The 21,815-nt window shown below is 36.8% G+C and overlaps 1 protein-coding gene across 1 annotated transcript in view; it reads left to right on the plus strand.

The window, feature by feature from the left end:
- The window catches only part of LOC112143376 (RNA-binding motif, single-stranded-interacting protein 3), a gene marked incomplete at its 5' end in the record, with an annotated part of 132,425 nt that overhangs the window by 58,230 nt on the left and 52,380 nt on the right, over positions 1 to 21,815 (plus strand). Inside the window, 1 exon segment of the mRNA XM_024267305.2 lies at positions 8,065 to 8,156. Within this exon segment, the coding sequence (XP_024123073.1) occupies positions 8,065 to 8,156 (92 nt within the window).

Raw genomic sequence — 21,815 nt, forward strand, 5'->3', positions numbered from 1 at the left:
AAAAAAAAAAAAAGTTATGTTGTATTGAAATATGGCATAAATATTTTTCATATTTTTTATTGAACAAGCAGATAAAAAAGATCTATAAACTCCATATCAACCTAATCTAGGTTATAATCTAAACAATGACTGTAAGAGTGTCTTTATTTTGATTAGAGTTTCTGTAATGGTGATTCCAGCACTGCACCCTAATGATGCTCAGAGTTAAGAAGCTTTTGAAAGCGAGACGCGAGCGCTGTTGTTACAGGCCAAATCAAAATGAACAACACACCAAAAGCGGCTGTGTGTTTTGAAAGGCTTTGGCGGTAAGTGAGGCCAGCTCGAGTGTTTTCAAGAAGGGCCTGCTTGATTGTTGGAGAAGTCTGAACAAAGTCTTAATCAATGTGATTGTTGTCATCTGTTCCTGGAGAGGCACGCGAGAGCATGTCTTCAGCGTGATTGCTACTCATCTGCTGAACCGAGGAGGTTAACCAACGAGCTACCAAAATACTGTACAATCATTTCACTTCCCAACGAGATAAGTAAAAGACGGGACTGATTCTAATAGCTGCAGCGCAACAGTAAACACCATCAGTTTGGAAGTCATTTCTTAAGAAATAAAAAAAAAAGAAAAATCTCTTTGAAGCTTCTTACTCTTTTGGTTGAGCAATTATTTTAGCTCACTTTAATTAGCCAGTTTGTTCATCATTCCACCTGACTGAAAATCACAAAGCCACACAAAGCTAAGATCCTCCAACACACATTCAAACATCTTTGCTGACATTATATGATGCCCTCAAGGAGGCCGGAAAACTCAATATACTTAAAAATGATTTGTTAATCCATTTTTGCTTAATTTATAAAAATCATTATTTATATGTATATTTTAATATCTTTTAAGTTTATTTATACAACTATTAACATTCAAAAATAACACTGAAAATAAAAAAAAAATACTTTTTATGACTCCCCCTTTTAGGAATACAAGATTTCCCATCATGCCTTTGATCAGTCTTTTTATGAATTATGTTTGTTTCTATGACATTTGTTTATCCGCTCAGATATTTTGTTTTTCTATGTTGTCATTATTTAACTAATTTTTAAAACAGCTATGTTGTTTCTTAATGCCAGCAGGCCTTTGCTATTCCAGAAAATCTGAAAATGTTTCAATAACATCAACAGAGAAACTATGCAGAGGGAAAAAAAGGTTGGCCATAACAGTACAAATACGGTTCAGTCAGTGCAGCCAACATCATCAAGTTGATGAATGACACAAAGAATTTAGAGCGTGTCACCTAATGTGGTTCTCATTTCTCTGCATACTTTGTTTAATAAGGGATTTGGGAATATAGAGTATGCTGCAACAATATGACTTTAGGAGGAAGAGGAGCTTCCTTTCGACACCACAGAGGAAGGTCCTGGTGTTAAGTAACATGTTAGATATTCAGATAGAACGAAGAAAAGGGAAGAGAAAATTAAAGTGTTAAAACTCTGATCATCTTTTGATCTATTTTCAAAGATTTCCTAGTTTTCATTATGATTATGCAGTTTTTGGTCCAAAACAAAAAATTGTGCTATTTTCTAGGACATAGTTTCTGTTAAACTGCAGAAATGGGGTGGAGCAGGGAGCTTGTTGCCCATTGATTGTACCAGCTCACATCAGTGCGGCGGGATTTTTCAAACAGCATTTTTTTTTTTTTTTCATCTGCTTCTTATTTGCAATGATTTAAATAAATAAATAAATACCTTTAAGCTCAATTTTATATATTGTAAAAATTGTGAAGACAAAGATGTCATCTGCGTAAAAAGACACCTGATAAATACAGTCAGGCTCTACGGTTACACTATATTTGACACTGAAATGGGAAAAAGAAACAAAGCGTGTTAAATAATGAAGATAACCAAAAAAAGTACATAAATCACTTGTTAAATCCACAATTTTGGACAAATGTCTCATTTGTCAGGAACTACAACCTACATTATTCAACAATATTTGTAATTATTCCTTTGTCATTCTTCTGTTTTTGACATCCTGACATTAATTGTGTTTCAATTCATTGATAGGAACTTAAACCATTTTATGCCTGAACTTATTTCCAATTATTAATATATATATATATATATATATATATATAATTCATTGTTTTCTCAGTACAAGGTGATACTAAATTAAGTGGAGTCCTAAATGAAATGGTAACTAGCAACGTACAGCATGAAGAAAAAAAAAAAACAGCATGAAGAAGCCAAACTGAATTATTTAATCACGGTTATTTATTCCAGTTCAAGTAAAATTGCAAAAATTGTTGTTGTTGATTTAGGATGTTATCAGCCTTTTGTGGCATTTCCTGTCTCCTTAAATATCCTCGGGAATGTTTCCTTCCACACTGTTGATCCATTTGTTAAAGATTTTCCTCATTTAAAACAAGAAAATTCCCATTCATTCTGCAATAAAATGTGAGTTCAAATTTAAATCCCAATTATGAACAAAATTCTTAAGATTTAGCTGCAAGAATTGACTTACAGACTACATCTTTCATCTGCAGCTGCAGAGTCTGGAATCCAAACTGTATACCAAACATTCCATGTAGCTTGTTGTTAATTCTCACGCTAAAGGAGTTTCATTATCAGTTGGCAGTTTGAGCGCTGCGCAGCTGAATTAGTGTTGGTTTGATCGCAAAGGCATTCAGTCGGGACAAGGTAAGTGCTTAGCGTGACTAAGAGAGACCAAATTGGCACAGCAAGTTCTCCTGGAACGGAAGGGATGGATGGGTGGGTGCTCAGGGAGGTGAAGGGAGGGGGTAAAAATAACATGGAGCTGACAGAAACGGAAGGGGATCCTTAGAAACTGATGATTTAGCAGACAGCCTCTTCTTTTCAGTAAAAAAAGGAAAGTCAGACAGAAAAAGGAAGGAAGTTTAGAGCATAAGCTGTGGAGATGTAAATACATTAAGTCATTGAATGAGGCTGAAATCACACTGCTATTTGTGCTCCCCCTGTAATTGGCAAAATTCCTTTTTGACAAGCAATTTTATGAAGGAAAGAAAGAAAAACATTCTTTATATGAAAACTGGTAAGTATGTCCTTTTTCAAGTCAAAACTGGCAGATTTTTGTGTTTGGAAAAAAAAAAAAAAACATTTACTACTAAAATTAATGTTCATTTTCATTTCTGAAGCATGTTGAAGCACTTTTCCTCAAGTCTCTTACCCTCCTCTGTAGCCTTCTCACAAGTGCAGCTTTTCTTTATATGTGCCTTAAAAGACCCACTCTAGGGAAAAAAAGGGTTTTTAGATGTTCTTGTGGATTTTTTCTCATAACAGAGGACACAAATAAAGAAAATTAAGCTAAAAATTGTATTTCTGAATATTTCTTTATTCAAATCATGGTAAATCAGGAGCGGATGGATAAAAAATTATGCTTGAAAAAGTTAGTAGCAGTGACTAAGAAGCTCCCATGCTCTGCTCCATTCTGATACATCCACTTGTAGACAAACATCTTTGTTTTCCTCACTTGAGCTGACATCAAATATTATTACTCGCTATTTTTGTACCACTGATAATGTTAGGTAGAGGGTGTGAAGGGCTGTAAGTTAGGGGGAGAGAGTGTAAATAGATGGATGATGGGAATTGGAGATGGGCTTACTCCGTGCCAACAACCCCTCTGCAACTCAGAGTCAAAATTTTTATGAACTCCTGCTGCTCTTCAGAAACTCTGTTCTTGAAGATGATTATGGCTAAAAACAGCATAATCATAGTTAAAATACCTCTGGGAACACGTAAAATACTTCAAAAGATGATCGGAGTGGGACTTTTAGTATCTGCTTTATATTCTCCTATTACTTCTCTTTTGTTAATTTTTCATTCAGGCTTGGCTTACTAAACTAAATGTGCTTTTTTTTGGATGGTTAAAAAGCTACAGATTGACTGTACGGGAAACCACTAAGAATAAAAAGAACCATGCTGGGCCATGTATTTTGCAGCTGTACAACCTGTTTATGCACCTCATAATGTTACCAACATTAAACGAAGGCTTGAATATTCACAGGCTTGCAGTTTAACATAATCAAAATGGACATTTATGCGGCATTATGGGCTCAGTTAATGCTGGAGCACAGTCTATTGCTAATGGAGCACAGCGATATGACTCCTGGATGCAAAGTTCTCGCTTGTAGTGCAGTAAACACAAGTAATTAACACCACACAAGAAGCCAAATGAAACAACAAGCTAAAACACTAAGAAAAGTTAAAACATGGATGACACTTGAAGATAGACCAACTTGACCTGTGGAGGGCAGTTTTCCGTAGGAAGGTTTTGTCTAGCTGCATGGGCCTGGACGTCCATGGCTCGGGGGAGGGAAAGGGGCTTTAAATAGAATTGGAATCAGTCTGGAAGCTGTCCCCCAACTATCCCTGAACACAACAGTTCATTAGGGGATGTGTGTGTATGCGTGAACTCTTGGGTGGCCCTTGTTCCTATTTACGGTTGGGGTGGCCTCTTCGTTTGGGGGGTGGGATTCTTTGGTGGGAGGGGCCTCGTACCTGTTGCCAGGCACAACAGGGCTTACCAGTCTCTGACTACTGTTCTTTGGCATACACGATGGTCCCTCAGGCCCCAGTCTGAGTGGCTGATGTCTAGTTGCCCGGTAGGTGAATTCCCTTGGAGGAGCTCCTGGGCTGCTGCCTCATTTTATTTTAAGTATCTATATTCCATTCAATCATTGTCCAACATGGTAAAGACAGTCACCTGCTCACCTTTGCACAAAGAAAATATCTTTAAGGATGTCCTTAACATGTCTTTCTTGTATGTGCATATGTGTGAGTTGATCTGTATTTGTATGTTTTATGTGTTTGTGGGTCTGCATGGACATGTGTGTGGTTTGCTCAGCCAGCTGGTATGTGGATGTGTCCTCTACCATCTCTCCATCTCATCTACCCCACTCTCCCTTTCTTTTAAGTCTGGTCCAAAAAGAAATACAGAAGTAATACTAAACATACCTTATAGCCTCAAATACAAAACGAGTCTATGTACCTTGTCTGTCCCAGGCTACATAGCTTTCTATTGTAACTCTAAATGTGCATTCACACTGCAACATGCATTCTAGTGATCACTTTCATTGAAAAGTCTACAAAAAGGCTTGTAAATGCACGTTTTGGGCTTCTGCGTTCAAAACTCTCACGTTTACGTGTTTAGTACGTGTTTATACGACCGTTTTTGGGTTCTACATACAAATGTGTTCTCATAAAAGTTAAACTTGGTCAAACTTTGACCAATCAGGGAACCGTTTGAAAATCAGAGAGGAATTATTCTCACAAATATAATGACTGAGTGTCAGGAGTCAGAGCTCTGACTCCCCTCTGGTCACCAGCGGGAGCAGTCTCCAGAGTTCTAACACACCTGACACCAGTCTGACAATCGCCCAACTGCATCTTAAGCAGCACACAGAGCCTCACTCTGTGCAAAGTATTGTTTTGTGCCATCTTGCCTGCATTACTGAGCGTTTTCTTTCTGGTCCTGATCTTCTGTTTCTGACCCTGCTTCATCGCTCTGCTTGCTGCCTGCCCTGACCCTCGCCTGGACTCTGACCACTCTACTCTCTTCTTGGTTGACCGCATGCTCGCAATTGACATCTGCCTGTCTGACCCTGATCTAACTTTGCGTACTTTCAGCTGTGCTTAGTTCCTGTCTAAACTAATACACCTGCTGCACGTGGAACCAGCTGTCTGCCCGACACTGAGCACCATTACACAGAAGAAGTCTATGAGATTTTGACTTCTTGGAGCCGTCGGGTACTTCCTGTTTGCAACATGTTCTCTTATACAGTTAATGGGGCAAACTCATTTTCAGAGAAACACAAATGAACTCACTCCAAACTAATATCTCTATCAGTAAACTGAGATTAGAACACAGAGGAAAACACTGCTATCATTTATATCCACCACAATAATGCGATTGGTGTTTGGACTTGGTGTGTTGGTGAAATGCAGAATACAGAGACATTTCTGGGGTGTTTTTTAGGCCAGCTTAAATGTGTGGGGAAGAAAACATTCCACACCGCCGACTGCAGTCACTCAATACTTTATTTAGAGATCTTAAACAAGACTCCTGAGATGTGGATTCAATTTCCTGGAACTTTAATACAGAAGAAGCATTGGATCTGTGTAAGACTGTAATAGAGGCAGCTTGCAGAAATGCCTCCACTGCAAATTAAATCCCAGGCCTCTACTTTGATTATTGTAAACTCATGTAATCAGACAAGTACACCTGGTGTGCTTTCAATGTGCAAGGCACCTTAAATTACAATTACAGAAGATTCAAAACCTCAACTGGGTCTATTCAGAACGGAGGTTCTTCTTAATTGTTTCTTAGAGGCCTCTTGAAATGTGTCCGTCTCCTTTCTTTTCTCATGTAAACAACATTCCTGAGATGTTTTTGTACATACGCTCTCACACAATTGAGTTTAAAGCACGAAATTCTGACTGTTATTTGCCTTTAAGATATACAGTCTCAACTCCACCAGTTATCTAACAGCACGACATGCAGCCTTTCAGAAAGCAAGAATTAATATGTTTATGCTGAGACCTTTTGTCCTCCCGTTCTTCCTGCAGCGCCCAACCCACATCCAGAGCCTCTGCAGTCTCACAGATGCTTACGTACTGAAACAGCTATGCACTTTTTATCGCAGGGATATCAAAGTGAGACCCAGAATTCTCGGATTTCTTCTCATTGCTTTGCTGCAGCATTGGGAATTTTAATGCAATGCATGTTTCAGTGACAGTGCGGCTGAAGAATAAATACATAGAAACAAAAGGAATGACATTGACTCCATGTTTTAAATAAGCTGTCCTAAGAATCGAAGACATTTTAGGGACATAAAATAGACAGACTTTGCATTAATCCAAAAATTAAAAGTAGCTTTACTTTAAAATAAAATTAGCAACCACATGTAAAATGTAGTCATCCAAATATTAAAATGTCGCTGGCAAATTAGCAAAGTGCTGAAGGAAGTCAAAGAAAACACTATGCAAATGCTGGTACTTACAGATATTAAATACAATTTTAAATTAACACCATAATGGTAATAGTAAAAGGATTAAAAGGGACACTTTTTAAAAAAAATCTTTTTTAAAACAGGCTACAGACTGATCTCCGTAATAAATTATTAATACGTTACATCCAATTTTTCAACACTTAAGTCATATCACAGGATGTACCACAGGTATATGAACATACATACTTCTTTACTGAAGGTATACCATCATGTCTCTATTATTTTCCAGTAAATAATACTTTATTTTTTGCAATAAATAACCTATATGTTGTTTTACTTGCATCGCTTTGCAAACACTGCAAACAGCGAGTTTGATCTCTGTCTCTGACACCTCCAGATACCTTCACGCCCCCAACAAGCTGAGGTCTGTTGCAAGCGTGTTTAACTAGGCACATTTTGATGAGACATACTGGCAGAAAATGTTTCTTACTGACTGATACCGAGAAATCGGAAATGCAGTTTTATTTTCGAAGAATATGTCGAACAGGACTCATTTAGAGTCAATTGCAAAAACAAAACAAAAAAAGCAAAACATTGATAACTGTTAAAACAAAACTATTACATTTGAAATGATAAATAACAATTCATTTTTAAACAGAATGAAAAAAAAGAGTGCAGTGAGTACATGTTCAGCTGTCATGCACCGAGATAAAAAACAAATGTTCTTAGGCTGGTATTAAACATTGTTGGAGTTGAAGTTTTCTATGGCTGCATAAAATTAAAATGTGACTAAATACACACTGTAACTTATTACTTCACAAAAGTAGTAATCCAAAAAAGAAGCTATATTTAAAGAAAAGACAATACATGAATGTTTAATTGTGCAAAAAACATTGATGGAGGTTAAGAAGAAAGTCTTCTTAAAGATATGACTTATTTTGATTTTTCTACATTTTCAAGATATATGCAGACATTCAAAGTAGTCTTGAACGTGTTCATCAAAAATCCAACCTGCTTTTTGTGGAGAGTTTTGTACCCATGTCCTCTTAACATATTTGACCTAATATGTACCTTTCTTTTGTGTCTTTCGTGTGTCCAGGTTATGGTTTTGTGGATTTCGACAGTCCTGCAGCAGCCCAGAAGGCCGTAGCTTCTCTCAAAGCCAATGGAGTCCAAGCACAGATGGCGAAAGTAAGTTGAACTGGTGATCCTCTACAGTCCGTAGAGAAAAGGTAGTTTTAGATGCTAAAGATCAATGGTTTGTTGGTTTAGTAATAATGATCTAAAATAAATCTACAAATAAATTTAGTAGCATTAAGTTAAAACTTGGAAACTGTGATCTTTGTGTGACTTTAGTGTCTTCTTAAGCCTTAAATAGAATTAAAACTATCAGGAGCACTCTGCAGTCAAACTTAATTTTTCAGCAAACCTCAAAGTGCTTTAACGCTGATTCCTCCAAAACATTTCTCCAACTTCACTCAAGATTTAACGACAAATTGTTGCAGAAGGAAATTCAATCTTAGCCTAATAGAAAGTCTTTAAAAATACAAATCCAAATTTAGAAGCTCCATTATCCAATTTAGGCAATACCATTGTGTAATACAAATGAAGCTGTGATTTCCTGTTTTTCATGTTCAAATCCTCAATTATTGACCAATCAAATGTTACAAATTTCACAAAAAAGAAGGAAGAGACATTATAGATCCCTCTTTATCAACTCGAAGATTTGTATTGAAAGATGTCGGATGTGATCACATAAACTCTTGTTTTGTATCCATATTTTCCTCTTGATATGTTTTTTTAATTTACTTTCATTTAATAAAAAAAAAAAAAAACATTCCAACACATTACTTTTTATGATGCTTACATAGAAAATCTAAAATCCTCTCCACAAGTCACTTACCACTATGCCTTCCTTCATAATACTGATTATGGAACAATAATCAACATGCAACAATGACCAACAACCAGCATGAACACTGACCAGTTCATCTTTACAGCTAAAATCAATATTCATGTGTTTTCTGGCTGCAGACTAATATCTCTGCAGTAATAATTTCCCACTAATTAAAAAATATTAAAATGTGGGTTATTCTTTCTCTGTAGAGTATTTAGCTTTTGAGGTAAGAAAAAAAAGCTTAACCTTAATTTCCAACTTTAGTATTTTATATAAACCGAGGAGAGTTGCACTTACTGGTTAGGTCTTCCAGCATCAGTAACATTCCTTTGAATTAAACATTAGCGAGCCTCTGGCCACCTTTGTCCTGCTCTTCTATTAAACTTATTTTCATTAGTCTTCCATTTCCTGTTTTATATCTGACTGCTTGGGGAGGGTCATTAGGAGCAGCAGTGTTGATGTGTTTAACTGTTATTACAGAAAGAAGAACTCTTGACTTCTCCCAGATTGTATTTTTCAGAGAGGTGGAATAAGGGCCAACATGTCATTTCTGAATGAAATCATTTTGCATTTCTAACTAGGATGTGAACCTTGATCACATTTCTAGTAGAAAGTATATTTTTGCGCGTGTAGAAAAAAGACTGGACTGAATACATTTTCATAAGAAAAACCCTTGTGAAACTGTCCATGCATAGAAATACAAAATGTTTACTTCTAACATTTGTAGATGCATGAGTAGCAGAAAGGGGAAAAAAATGTTGAAAAATTGTTCTAAATGTCTTATTTTATCACTCTTATGGGTGCTTAAATATGTGCCCACTATACCACTTTCCACTTTACATTTAAGGTCTTCTCTTTGGCCATTTTCAACTTGTTTTACAGCATATTTTCTTTGCTAGTTTTTGGTCGACTAGAAGAATTTTTGGACACTGAATTATTTAAAAATCTGCAATGAGAAGCACCAATAAAAGCATCCCAATGTTTCAGACTTTAATGATGGTAAATCTGCTCTACAGTTGAAATTTTTAAGAATCTTTTTATTTCAATTTTCTTTTGAAAAGTTAATGACAATTTTGCCAAATAGCATATTTTACCAACTAAGGCACACCAAATTATGTATGGTCTGTTTTTTAACTTTTGTCATATTAAAAGGGGCACCGAACTCTAAGGTGCATTAAGCGAGACAAAAGAGTCAGAGAAAAGTCCACCAGTTAGTCAAACTTTATTAACTGTGTTCACAGTAATGCTAGAACTTATTTCCAGCACGCTACAAATTAGCCACGTTAGCATATTTACGATACCTGTAACTCCCAACATTGTTTGTAGCTCATAAAAAGACCAGACTGACGCCTCTAAAACAAACATACCAGTGACTACGCTAACTCCCGAATTTATTAGTAACGTGTTAAAATAAAAAAAATAAAAACATTTTGACACTGCTACACATTAGCCGTGTTAGCTTATTCACAAAACCTCCAATTCCTTTGAAAAAATGTAGTGATACAGCTAAAACAGACATTATGGTGCCTACGCTAGCTCCAAACTTTGCTAGTAGCACTGAAAATAACAGTCCATCACTGCTACACGTTATTTAGGTTAGCGTATTTACAATACCTGTGATTTCTAACCTTGTTTGCAACTCGTAAAAAATAAACTATAATAATACTGATACTGCTAAAACTAACATTACTGTGAATACGCCGACTCCCAACTTTGCTAGTAACATGTTAAAAATAATCTGTCAACGCTACACGTTAGCCTTGTTAGCATATTTACAACACCTATGATTCCGAACCTTAGTTTGCAACACATACAAAACAGACTGATATTGCTAACATAGGCTAACTCCCAAATTTTCTACTAACACGTGAAAAAAAACCCACAGTCCATCAGTGCTATACATTAGCCACGTTATCGTATTTACAATAACACCCAATTTTGTTTGGAACTAGTAAAAAAACAGACTGACATTTTGACAGCGTGACATGAATCTATCAAAATCGCTTCAAATTAGTAAGGAGAACCGGTAGTAATCTAAACATCATTCGCTCTGGTTTATAAGGCGCATTGTTGTTTATTTTTGTTTGTTTGTTTTAATGCTGAAAATACAATAGATGAATATACTGTAGGCTATGTAGCTGAGGATGCTAAATGAAGTGCTGTTTACCTCATGGTATAAGCAGGCTGAAAATGTATCTGTTAACCTCAGAGTTAACCACAATTAGTGCAACTTCCTGACAGTAACTATGAATTAATTAGAGCCAAGCCGAAGCATGAACAAGCTGTTGTGTGTTGTGTTGTGTCACAAACCCTTCAGCTTAAGCTGACATCTTCTCTGTGGCAGGTGCATATTTGGGTGGAGAAATAAATGAGACAAGAGGAAAATACAGCGAGACACGATGAGAAAATAAGAAAGCGGTGTGCTCGGTGCTTGTGTTTGTGTCCTACACTTACTTCCTCTGTCTTCCTGGTAATTACTGTTGACCTGAGAGATGATTACTGCGACAGCTGCCCTCCCAGACTCTCTTTCCAGTTCACAGTAACTTTTTCATTTTGCTTGCTTCCCTCCCGTTCTATCTCTCTTTGTGAGTCTATCTTTTAAGTTGACATTTAAAAGTTGATCCATACTCTTTCTTGTGCCTGGAACAAAGCAGACTGTTGTGGCGCCTCATGCCACTGTGAATGACAAAGTTTAAACTCACCGCTGATGAGAATGTGTGTGGAAAATGTGTCTTTTTTATTTTGTTTCTCTGTTTAAACTGCCTCTTTACTTGGATGCAGGGAGTTTTTGGACACATGTGAGGTAAAGGTGAACAACAATAGGTAAAGATTTTTGGTAATCTAAAAATATTGTACTGAAATTCAAATCAGGCTGTCATTTTTCCCCCTTTTTTTCTTCCCTGCAGTCCAACTCTGTGCTCTGGGTTTGCATGTGTGTGCAAACAACAGCTCCACAGGGCCAAGGTCACTATGTTAATTAGTGAGATGGTACCGCTGGCAGTGACATTTCACACCTCTCCTCCTTTCTTTTTCTCCCCTTCATTTTGTCCTTGGTACCTTCTGCTTGTGTCCTCACCTGCCTGTTCCTCTCCTCTGGTCCCCCCTCCCTTGTTTCCTCTTTATTTAAATGACTGCCCCCACCTGAAGCCCCCATGATGGGTAGAGAAAGGATGTGAGGGATCTTCATGGGCTAAAGTGAGAAAGACTGAGGGGAATGCACAATGATAATGCATCATTGTCTTCATCTGAGAACTTTTTTATTTTCACTTTTGGAGTTTGCTTATTAGATAAAATCAATTAAAACATCTAATTAAGTTATTAGCTTTAGCTCCTGTGTTGATATTCTTTCGACTATTGTAACTTGACAGGGTTAAGGTAATTCCACATATACAACATAATACTGCAGTGAAGGGCTTATACAATCAACGTAAATTAACCAAATCTGTCATGGAGAAAAATCAGAATTAACTGACTAATGTTGATCAAGTAAATAGCAGGGGTGTAAGGAGTATCGATTCAGTAAAATATCGCGATACTATATTTGGTGATACTTTTATCGATTTAAATACTGATAAGGGGATATTTACATAAAAGCAAAAATGTAGTTTCGTCTTACTTTTGTCTTCCACTTAAATGTTTCATAAATTGTTAAAATAAAAGCACCACAAATTTGCTTGGGTAAAAGCAACTTGTTTATGAGATACCGTTGCTTAATGTTCTTATCATTGAATAACAAATGTTTTACAATTTTACTTTTGTGTCTTGCTCTGCTAGCTTTTAAGTGTTTGTAAATGTTTTAAATGTTCTTGAAGTTAATGTATTTGTGTAGTGCAAGTTATAAACTGGCCATTCAAACTCCTCAATAAAAGCATGTGGTGCTCGCTGGTCCCACGCCAAACGTTTGAAATGATTGATTGACAGATTTTGGACCAATTACTAATTATTTGTGTTGTCCAGCTCCAATATGGCCGTGTGGCCACCTACTCAAGGGCTGGTGACTGAGTTGATTTTTTGTTGGAGCTGGAAGTACGCCATTTTCTATGGTTGACGCCATATACAGTCAATGGTCTTTTCAGACAAAGGTCATGGTTAAAAGACTTACAACTGAGCGCCTCTTTCGACAGCTTTTACTCACTTTTTGACCATTAATTGACTCTTTGTATACTTAACCGTCCGTACTGATGTCCAAAGAAGCAGAACTATTGTTAACAGCAAAACAGATGAACTGACTGCAACTGTTGCAGAAAATTAAAAAAAAATATGCAAAACTCTGCTTATAAGTAAATATATAGACTTGACTTTTTATGATATGGGCTTGCGGCTATGCAAATGATATTGCAGACAAGTAGCACATTACTGCAGAGCCTTGTGCACAATTGATTGTGTTAAAAATAAACCCTGGCATACAAGCCTAAAAGATTGCAAAAAATAGGTAATGAGTTAAGAGTCAAACAGTAGGAACCAGAGTATAAAATACAAGGCTGACAGACAAATTATAAATTATCCTATTTAATTTTCTGTGAAACCTGCTACCAAATAGTCCATTTTACACAGAACATCTGCTTTGGTCTTTTTATTCCGCCTGACAAAAGGACCGTTTATCACCACCCATGAGGAGACCAAGCAGCTTTTGGCCTTAACGATTTCCGCACAGAGTTTGGCCTATTTTAAAAATAGCCCTCATTAGCTTCTCACAAACAAAACTTCATCACAAAGTTACACCCTCATCCTGCGACGTTGGTGCACCCATTCCAATAGATCCCATCTCATCTTTGTCATGAGTCTGTGACTACTTCTTGAGGCAGAACTGATGTGGTACATAACAGAAGTGTTCACACAGAGCAATGGAAAGAGGTGCCGTAGTAGTTTGGGTCAATTATTTTGGGTTTGCGAACCTTGTAAGCACACAGTAAAAACACAGAATCTACTGCTGATCTAAAGAACTGAAACCAATTGTTCAGCTAATACTTTAGAGATTTACTTGAGTTCTTTCAGTTTTCTGACTTACAACTATATTTTTCATGTCATCAATGTGGCACACATGTTGCACATGCACTAACCTGCTCCCTTTTGGCTGTATAAAGACACAAAATCACTTAAATGTTGCATCACAACAAAAAAGACTGTGAACCACCTAAATGACATATTTCAATTTTCAAACATAAGCATGTATATTTTATGTATACAATGTTAAGTATCATAGAGCTTGTCTCAATAGAAAAAAATCCCAATGTTGACTCTCACTGAGAGGGTTTATAGAGCTTGATTGTTGATTCTAGTGTAATTTACCACATCATTGGATATTTTTAATTAATTAGGCATTTCTGTAAACACAATTGTAATTTAATAAGTATTATACACTTTTGTTATGCACTTCATATGTAAAGTAGATTAGAACTGCTTAGAGTTAGCTTGGTTATTATACTGAGCCTGACAACTTTTAACTCAACACCTCATGTATATATTTATTAGAAATTTAGAAATTTGATGGCTTGTTGTGAGATTATTCTATATTCTTTGTGTTCTGTCTAAATAAATGTAAAATGGTTGAAAAAAAACAGCACCATTTTTGATGTAAAAATGATGGGCGACCAAGTGGCCAAGGATCTGTATGCATTTATTTTCATCAAACTTTGTAAAATCCTATTTGTCTGCCTGAGTCCACTCAACCAGAACCTCTTGTTTTTGTCCTGAGCCTTGAATTTCTTCTCTAAGCAAGACGAGGGCATTAAGGACAGGGATAGAAATGTAAAAAGGAGTTTGAGAGATTCTGGTGAGTCAAATCAAATTAAATTAAATGTAATTTGGCCCGAATGTGCACAACCATCAGCTGCTCTCTATCTTATTAACCCTGCATTACCAGCCTGGCTGTAAGTACATATGTGTCAATTTGTCTTTTTTTGTTAGCATTCATAGACGGTAATGGCAAAGAGAGGGATGGCAGTATTAATTGGATACTGTAAGCAAAATGAAACCCAAAAAAGGAAAAGACATTGGATTAAAGTAGATAGATACAGTACTGGTGTGGGTAGCTTTTATAAGACCCATTTTCCCCACTAGGATATTTTGCCACTGCAAATGCAAAAAAAAAAAGTATAAAACAGAAGAAAAGCTTTTTTTAAGTTGGCAGTTACTAAATATTTTGCAATTGGTCAGAAGGTAAGCAAAAATGACTAGATGATTATTAAATTGATAGAGCAACTGAGGTTCAGAAACATTGACTTGGACAATAATCCCTTTTTTCTAATTTTTTCCCCTATTTCACAATAAAAATAACTATTGTAATTACTTTGAACAATATATATTTTTATTTACCCTACTTGTATTCGTTTGTTGGTTTAGTAAACCACTGAGTATATTAACAAATTTAACCCTGAAAACTGCAGCTACTATTTATTCCTTTAACAGTGTTGACTTGTGCAAAACAGAGACGTTAAGTTAGTCACAAGTAGAGTTGTTTTCAGTCTTAAAACTTTTAATGTACACATCTCTATATACATTTTATAAAGTATAATTTTTGGAAATTAGTTGAAAAAATAACAGTTGTAGTGATGGACAGACTTGAAAGATGATGTTAGAAACAAATCTCTGGATCACAATGTTTGCTGATGACATTGTGATCTCTTGTGAGAGCAGGGACTAGGCAAAAAAACAGAGGTGGAGATCTTAGAAATTGGATAAATGAAGGTCAGGGACACTAAAAAAAGAGTGTGTGTAAATGAGAGGAATTCAAGTGGATGTTGAGGTTACAGGGAGCAGAGTTAGAAGGTGGAGGATGTTGAGTATTCAGAGTCAACACCCAGTCAGCGGAGTATGGGAAGAGGGGATGCATGTGCAAGAGTGTTGGAATGAGTGGAGGAGGTCTTCAGATTTGATGTAGGATGAAAAAGGGTGATTAAAAATGAAAAAAAAAAAAAGTTGCAAGACTGTGGTGAGCAGCCATGCCGGTGTAGAGACAGTGCCTTTGAAAAAAAGATAAAAGAAGGAATAGTTGGATGTAGCTAAGCTTAGCTTATATTGGAAGCATAAAAGGTTTTATACTTTTATTAGAAAATAAGTGTCCCACATTGAGAGTGAAAACATGTTCCATGTACTCTTTAAAGAATTACATTAAACTGGATGTGTTAATTATTTAGAAAGTGCTATCTCTGGTATTTGCTTGACTAAGTAATGTTAGCCACCACAGACACAGTGGCCACATAGTAAAAAGTTAGTAATTTGCTTTTGCACACATGCATGCGCACACAGATTTGTGCTGCTCCACTACTTTCATCATTAACACATCCTGCTTTAAAGACCAACCAGGGATTCTGCATGTTTTTCCCCCTTCAGGGTGTGGACGCTTTACAAATACACATGTAAACAACAGCAGACATTATGGAAGCATTCGGTCATAACAATAGTTCAATAAAAGCACTTGTATGTGACTAACATTAGAGTTCAACCAATTCCAGCATCTTGAGGATCTGAAAAAGTGAAGCAAAACACAAAAAGCTGGTGTAAAGTGAGGTTTAGTACATGTCAAAGTCAGCACTTCTCTCCATTCTCTGGTAAGTGATAGTAGAATGCTTCAGGCACTGAAAGTCAGAGGGTGGTAAGAAGAAGGATGAAGGATCCTGCCAGTGGCAAGAAAATTCTGACCTTAAGTACAGTGCAAGGCTCTGATCATGACAGCACAGGAACAGGTCCAAAACATCAGAGCAAAAGAGTCAAGACAACTACAGACAAGAACTTAAAGACAGCTGTGTAGAAGCCCCCTAGTGAGCTCTGAAGGTTGAAAGATGCCAGCAGGAAAGAGGTAGATTAAAAGGTGCTCAGTGATAGAAGGACATACAGACACATTAATGTGATCAATGTGTTTGTGGTAATTAACTGATTGTTATTTTAAAATCACACTGGCTATCAATATGAACAAACTATGGCAGGTATAGGATCTTTTTTACATAAACGTGAAAAGCGGTCTTCAAATCAGCACTTCCCCTCCTAACCAAGCAGAATGTATTTCTTGTACTTTTTCCTGTTCAAGTGGTTGAAGTGTATAAAGAAGAGGATCAGAGTGTGGCTTAAGGCTGCAACTTCTATACTTCAGGGCTCTAAGAAGTTTAAGGGTTTAAATTGAGACATTCAAGGATATTCAATGAAACTGCAACCTATTGCAATTCATTTAAATACTGTATAATGGAGAACACTGACTGTTAGTAGCATTCTAAACAGAGGATAATAGTGTCTTCAAACATACCAGAACTTGGGATAGTCTGAATTGAGGTCAAGATTTTGACACAACCTCATCTGACTTGAATTATTAAGATTGAGCTGGTTTATACAAATATAATTAAATACATTTGTATGTTGCTCAAGGGAAAAGAAGACAGCAGGGAATCCAAGGGATTAACAGATTGTCAATTAATGACACAGGTGGAGGATGCCGATGCTTTGATTCTCAATAGGAAAAAAAAAACAGATTTGAAACACAGATTATAACTCTTGGGAGAAAAATGATGGTTTGCAGACACTTTGGCTGCTTGGATCAGATATGGGGAAGACACCAAGCAAGGTCCATCCACATGAAGCTGCATTTCCTTCAGCTTACAACTTGTCAGGGCTCACTTGAAAGACCCACTCTGATGGAAATTGTGTTTTTGACTTGTTCTTGTGGCATATATAAAGAAAATTACACTGAGAATTGCATTTCTGAGAATTTATTTATTCATTCAAATCAATGTAAAACAGGAGCAAACAAAAAATTCAGTTGGAAAAAGCTGCAACCGGCAGGCCACAAGAACCTTGCTTCACCCCGTTCTGATGCATCAAATAGATTCATGTACGTCTTCAATTTTCTTGTCTGAGCTGGCATCTGGCTTAAAATTGCATGGTTGAATAGCTTCGATATTAGGCGCCATTTTTCTTGCACAACCTGGTAATGCTAGGTTGACGTTGTGAGTTGCTGTAAGCTAGCAGGAGAGCATGTAAAAAGATGGATGGTGGTAAGTAGAGGCAGGCTACTGTGTAACAACTCAGATGAATTTCTAATGAACTACTGCTGCTCTGCAGAAACTATATCCTGGAAAACTACACTTTTTAAAGTTTTGGCTAAATTAATTAAATTAAAAAAAACACTGGGAATGCTTTTGCAATAGATCAAAAGATGATTGGATAAGACTTTAAGGGGAAATCCATGAACTTAGTGTGCCAGTAAAATCACTGCTTGTACTCTTACATTTATGATGCTCACCATCCTTTCCCACCTTGATAAGAACATTTCTGCCAGGATTTTCTTTATTGATGTTAGCTCAACCTTTGAGTTCATTATCCCATTGAGACTCTTTGACAAACTCTTTCATAAAAAAAAAAAAAAAAAAAAAAACACACTTCACTTTACAACTGAAAACTTGCATGTGTTGGTATAAGGATATAGTGCACCTTGGAATGGAACAAAGGGGCTCCTTAAGGAGAAGCTCTTTGCTATTTACCTAAATGACTCATGACTACTGGCTTCCCCAGAACAAATACGATCATCAAATATGCTGAGTACACAGTTGTAGTGAGGCATTTCCGCTATGAAAGGCCCTCAATGTCCCAAAAAAGAAGAATAAATAAATACTAGTGAACCAATCAGGAGCTCAAAACCGCTGACTGGGTGCATTGAGGCTTTATCCATCTCAGAGGATTTGTCTTAAAAGGTTAACACTACACACACGTTCCCATCAGTGTATCAATTTCCTCATAAAACTAAGGAGAAGAGGAATATTGTGTGGGGATGCTGACTTTCTGGTACAGTAGCTGCAATACCTCTGAAAGGAGGATTCAACAGCAGGTGGTGAGGATGGTAAAGAGGGTCGCCGGGGGATTTCTCTCCTCCACTGAGGGCATCTTCAAGGAGCAATGGAAAAAAAAAAAGAAAAACTTTTTCATCATGAGAGAACCTCTCGTATCTCTCTGCTTATGCGTTTGATCTATCGATCTGTATCTGTCTAGATATTGAAGCAAATGGAAGAAATGTGTGTGTTAAGCCTGGATTACAACTTCTTTAGACTCTGGGAAATGCTCAGTAGAAATATAAGCAATTAAGATGTTGTACATACAGACAAGAGGATGAAAAAACATGACGCTGTTTTTATTGATTTGTAAATTATTCTGCAAGGTTTGACTTGAAGTAATGAATAATTTAAGTTAAATGAAACAAGGTTTTGGTAAAGGAACGCTGACTAACATATATTATTCCACAGTTTATCACAACACCAATATCCACTATGATTGACATGCCGGTATCTTTATTAAATTTTACCATCAACACCAGTGTTGCTTTTTATTTTAAGTAGTTTATTGTCTGTCTGGATATTTCTTGCAATGAAAGTGATCTAGGAAACTACTTAGGACTTTATTCTTTTGGAAAAAAAAGAACTTTTGCTTCATCATCTGGACAAAAACAAGCGGTAAGAGGAGAACTTTCCCTCTGAAAGGATGCTTCTGTCATATAGACCACTTTCTTCCGCTGTGGCAGAGCGAGATCGGTGCATACTTGATAGCTATTACCATGACAACGTGCCACACTGGATAACAAATAGTCTGCTTCTTGTGAAAAGCAATGTAAACTAGGGCTGTGAGCATGGCGACATGATACATATCCCGATACGTGTGTTCCGATACGACACGTATTGTGAGACACGTATTATATTGCGATACGATATTTATCGGGATATATCCCAAGACTGTAACAGAACAATTTTTGCCTTTTTGCTTAAGAAAAAAATTCTACTTGAATATTAATATGCCTCCTATTGAAATAAAATGGTAATATTATTATTATTTAGTGATCACAACATTAAGCACCGCAACTCTATACTGGTAACATGGAACAGAGTTCCGGTTCTGTACCCATCCCAAGTAAAAACTAAGTACATGTCTCATAACAATAAAAACTGTAAGGCTGACTGAATATTTAACACGGGCTGGTTCTCACAAGATCTTCTTGTTGTTTTGGTCAAGCTGTAGCGCTGCTCAAAGAGGTTCAGTGTGTTGTGCTGCCAACTAGTGGTCGGGGGTTTAGCTGGAAAACAAAATGAAGACACCCTTACATAATTAATTAAACATAATCTTGTGAGCATTATAAATCGATACAAGTATTGCCAAATGAAATATCACGATATATCGCCCAATCTCCCCTAATTTAAACCTAAAAACTAACAACATTCAATTTCTTATCCTTGATTTCATATTTATTCCATATGTAAGTGACCATGGTAATAATGCCCTTTGAGGTGTCCATCACTGAAAATTCACACACAGGAGTGAACTGGCTAATGATTACTTAATTTCTAATAATTGACACCTCATCGGGCATTATCCCTTACATATAACACAGTTAAAAATTAACCTTAACCAACCATTTGGCCACAGTCCAAATGTCAAAAAGGTACATAAGGAATAAAATAATGTTAAGATAGTCTGGAGAGAATAATACAAAAATGCTGCAGTGAAGTGAGTAGGAGCGTATAAGTGCTGCCTAGTTTGATTAAGAACTGCTCTATAAGGGGGTAAGTATGTGGAAAACAGTATGAAATGACGATTCTCACATTTTTTCCATCTATGGAATAAGCATCTGAGTGGGTTGGTGCACAGGAGAGATTGATGGAGGAAGAGTGTGGGAGCCCAAGCTGTTGCACCAGAGGATAGAGAGATGAAGGGAATATGGCAACCTGACCTCTGGGAGAGAGAAATGCAATGATCAATGAGAGGAAGGAAGTGCAGGAAGGAAATAAAATGACAGAAATAAAGGAGAGTTTGACGAATAAAAGGGCATTGCTGCATTCCAAGTAATTCTGGATCGTATGAGTGAGCTATGTCAAGAGCGTAGAAAGAGGCTCCTTAAAATGCTCTCATTTTATTGTGACCACGTTGCATCCATTTCTTGATAGGCTGTTAGATGCTCACATCTCTCATTGTAAATAGTGGCTTGGCGTGTTTGTTGTTTATCATTGGACGGGCAGCTAAGTCGGCTCAAGTCACACTCCAGTGGCATAATTCAGCCATCAATCAAACTTTGTAGACAGCAGCAGCCAAAGCGCTCCTCTAGACAGAGACAAAGCCTTTAAAGGGGAATATCACAAATCAAATGCTGTAACCTTTAAATATGTCTGAGTCTGCACATGGCCACTGAAAACCAATGAGGTGTTGTCTCTTCTTTAAAGTTAGGCTTGCCTCCTTTATCTCTTTTTGTTTTAGTCATTTTCCTCATCTTCAAGTACTTTGTGGTATTCTCTTCTTTGAGCTTTTAGTTGATGGGTCTTTGTTGACTTGAAATCCAAACAATCTTGACGCTAGGAAAGCCATTTCTTATTTGCAACAAAAATGGGGCCGATCATCTGTGGGGCTGCAGTTACCTTATAGCACCGGAAACCATTTTTGATTTATGAGTCCAATAAATTCCTCCCAAAATACCTGTATAGTCTTGCCGTTTAGCTTTATGAAGATGTGTAGTTTTTCTGCAGTTTCCCTGGTCCTGAGGTTTTCCCAATTAGTTAATGCATGCCAACTTTGAGTAACCTCTCTTAGCAGGACACTTAACCTGCTTTTTTTAAAGTGTCCTCATGAACTGTGGTATAATAAGAACAAAAAGTACTTTAAGATTATTAATTGGTAATCACAAGTTGGATTATGTCCTAAAACGCTGTGTTTTAGATCCTTTAACATGTTTGTTATAGTTTTTTTTCTGTGTGGAAAAACAAGCTAGCTGTCCATGTGTCCATTCTAGTGTAAGTGTGTCCTTACATTGGTTTGTGTGTTAAAGTGTGCAATAGGATTTGCTGACTCAGGCTGGTCTTCACCTTTTAAAAGATAAAATCAAATCAAGTCTTTGTTCAATAGGAATTCAACTGACCTCAATGCAGGGTTCTGGGGTTTTAAAGGTGCCAAGACCACGTCTGGTCGCTTTTGTTAGCTCAACAGTAACTTAT

The sequence above is a fragment of the Oryzias melastigma genome, linkage group LG16 (assembly GCF_002922805.2).
Source record: "Oryzias melastigma strain HK-1 linkage group LG16, ASM292280v2, whole genome shotgun sequence".
NCBI lineage: Eukaryota > Metazoa > Chordata > Actinopteri > Beloniformes > Adrianichthyidae > Oryzias > Oryzias melastigma.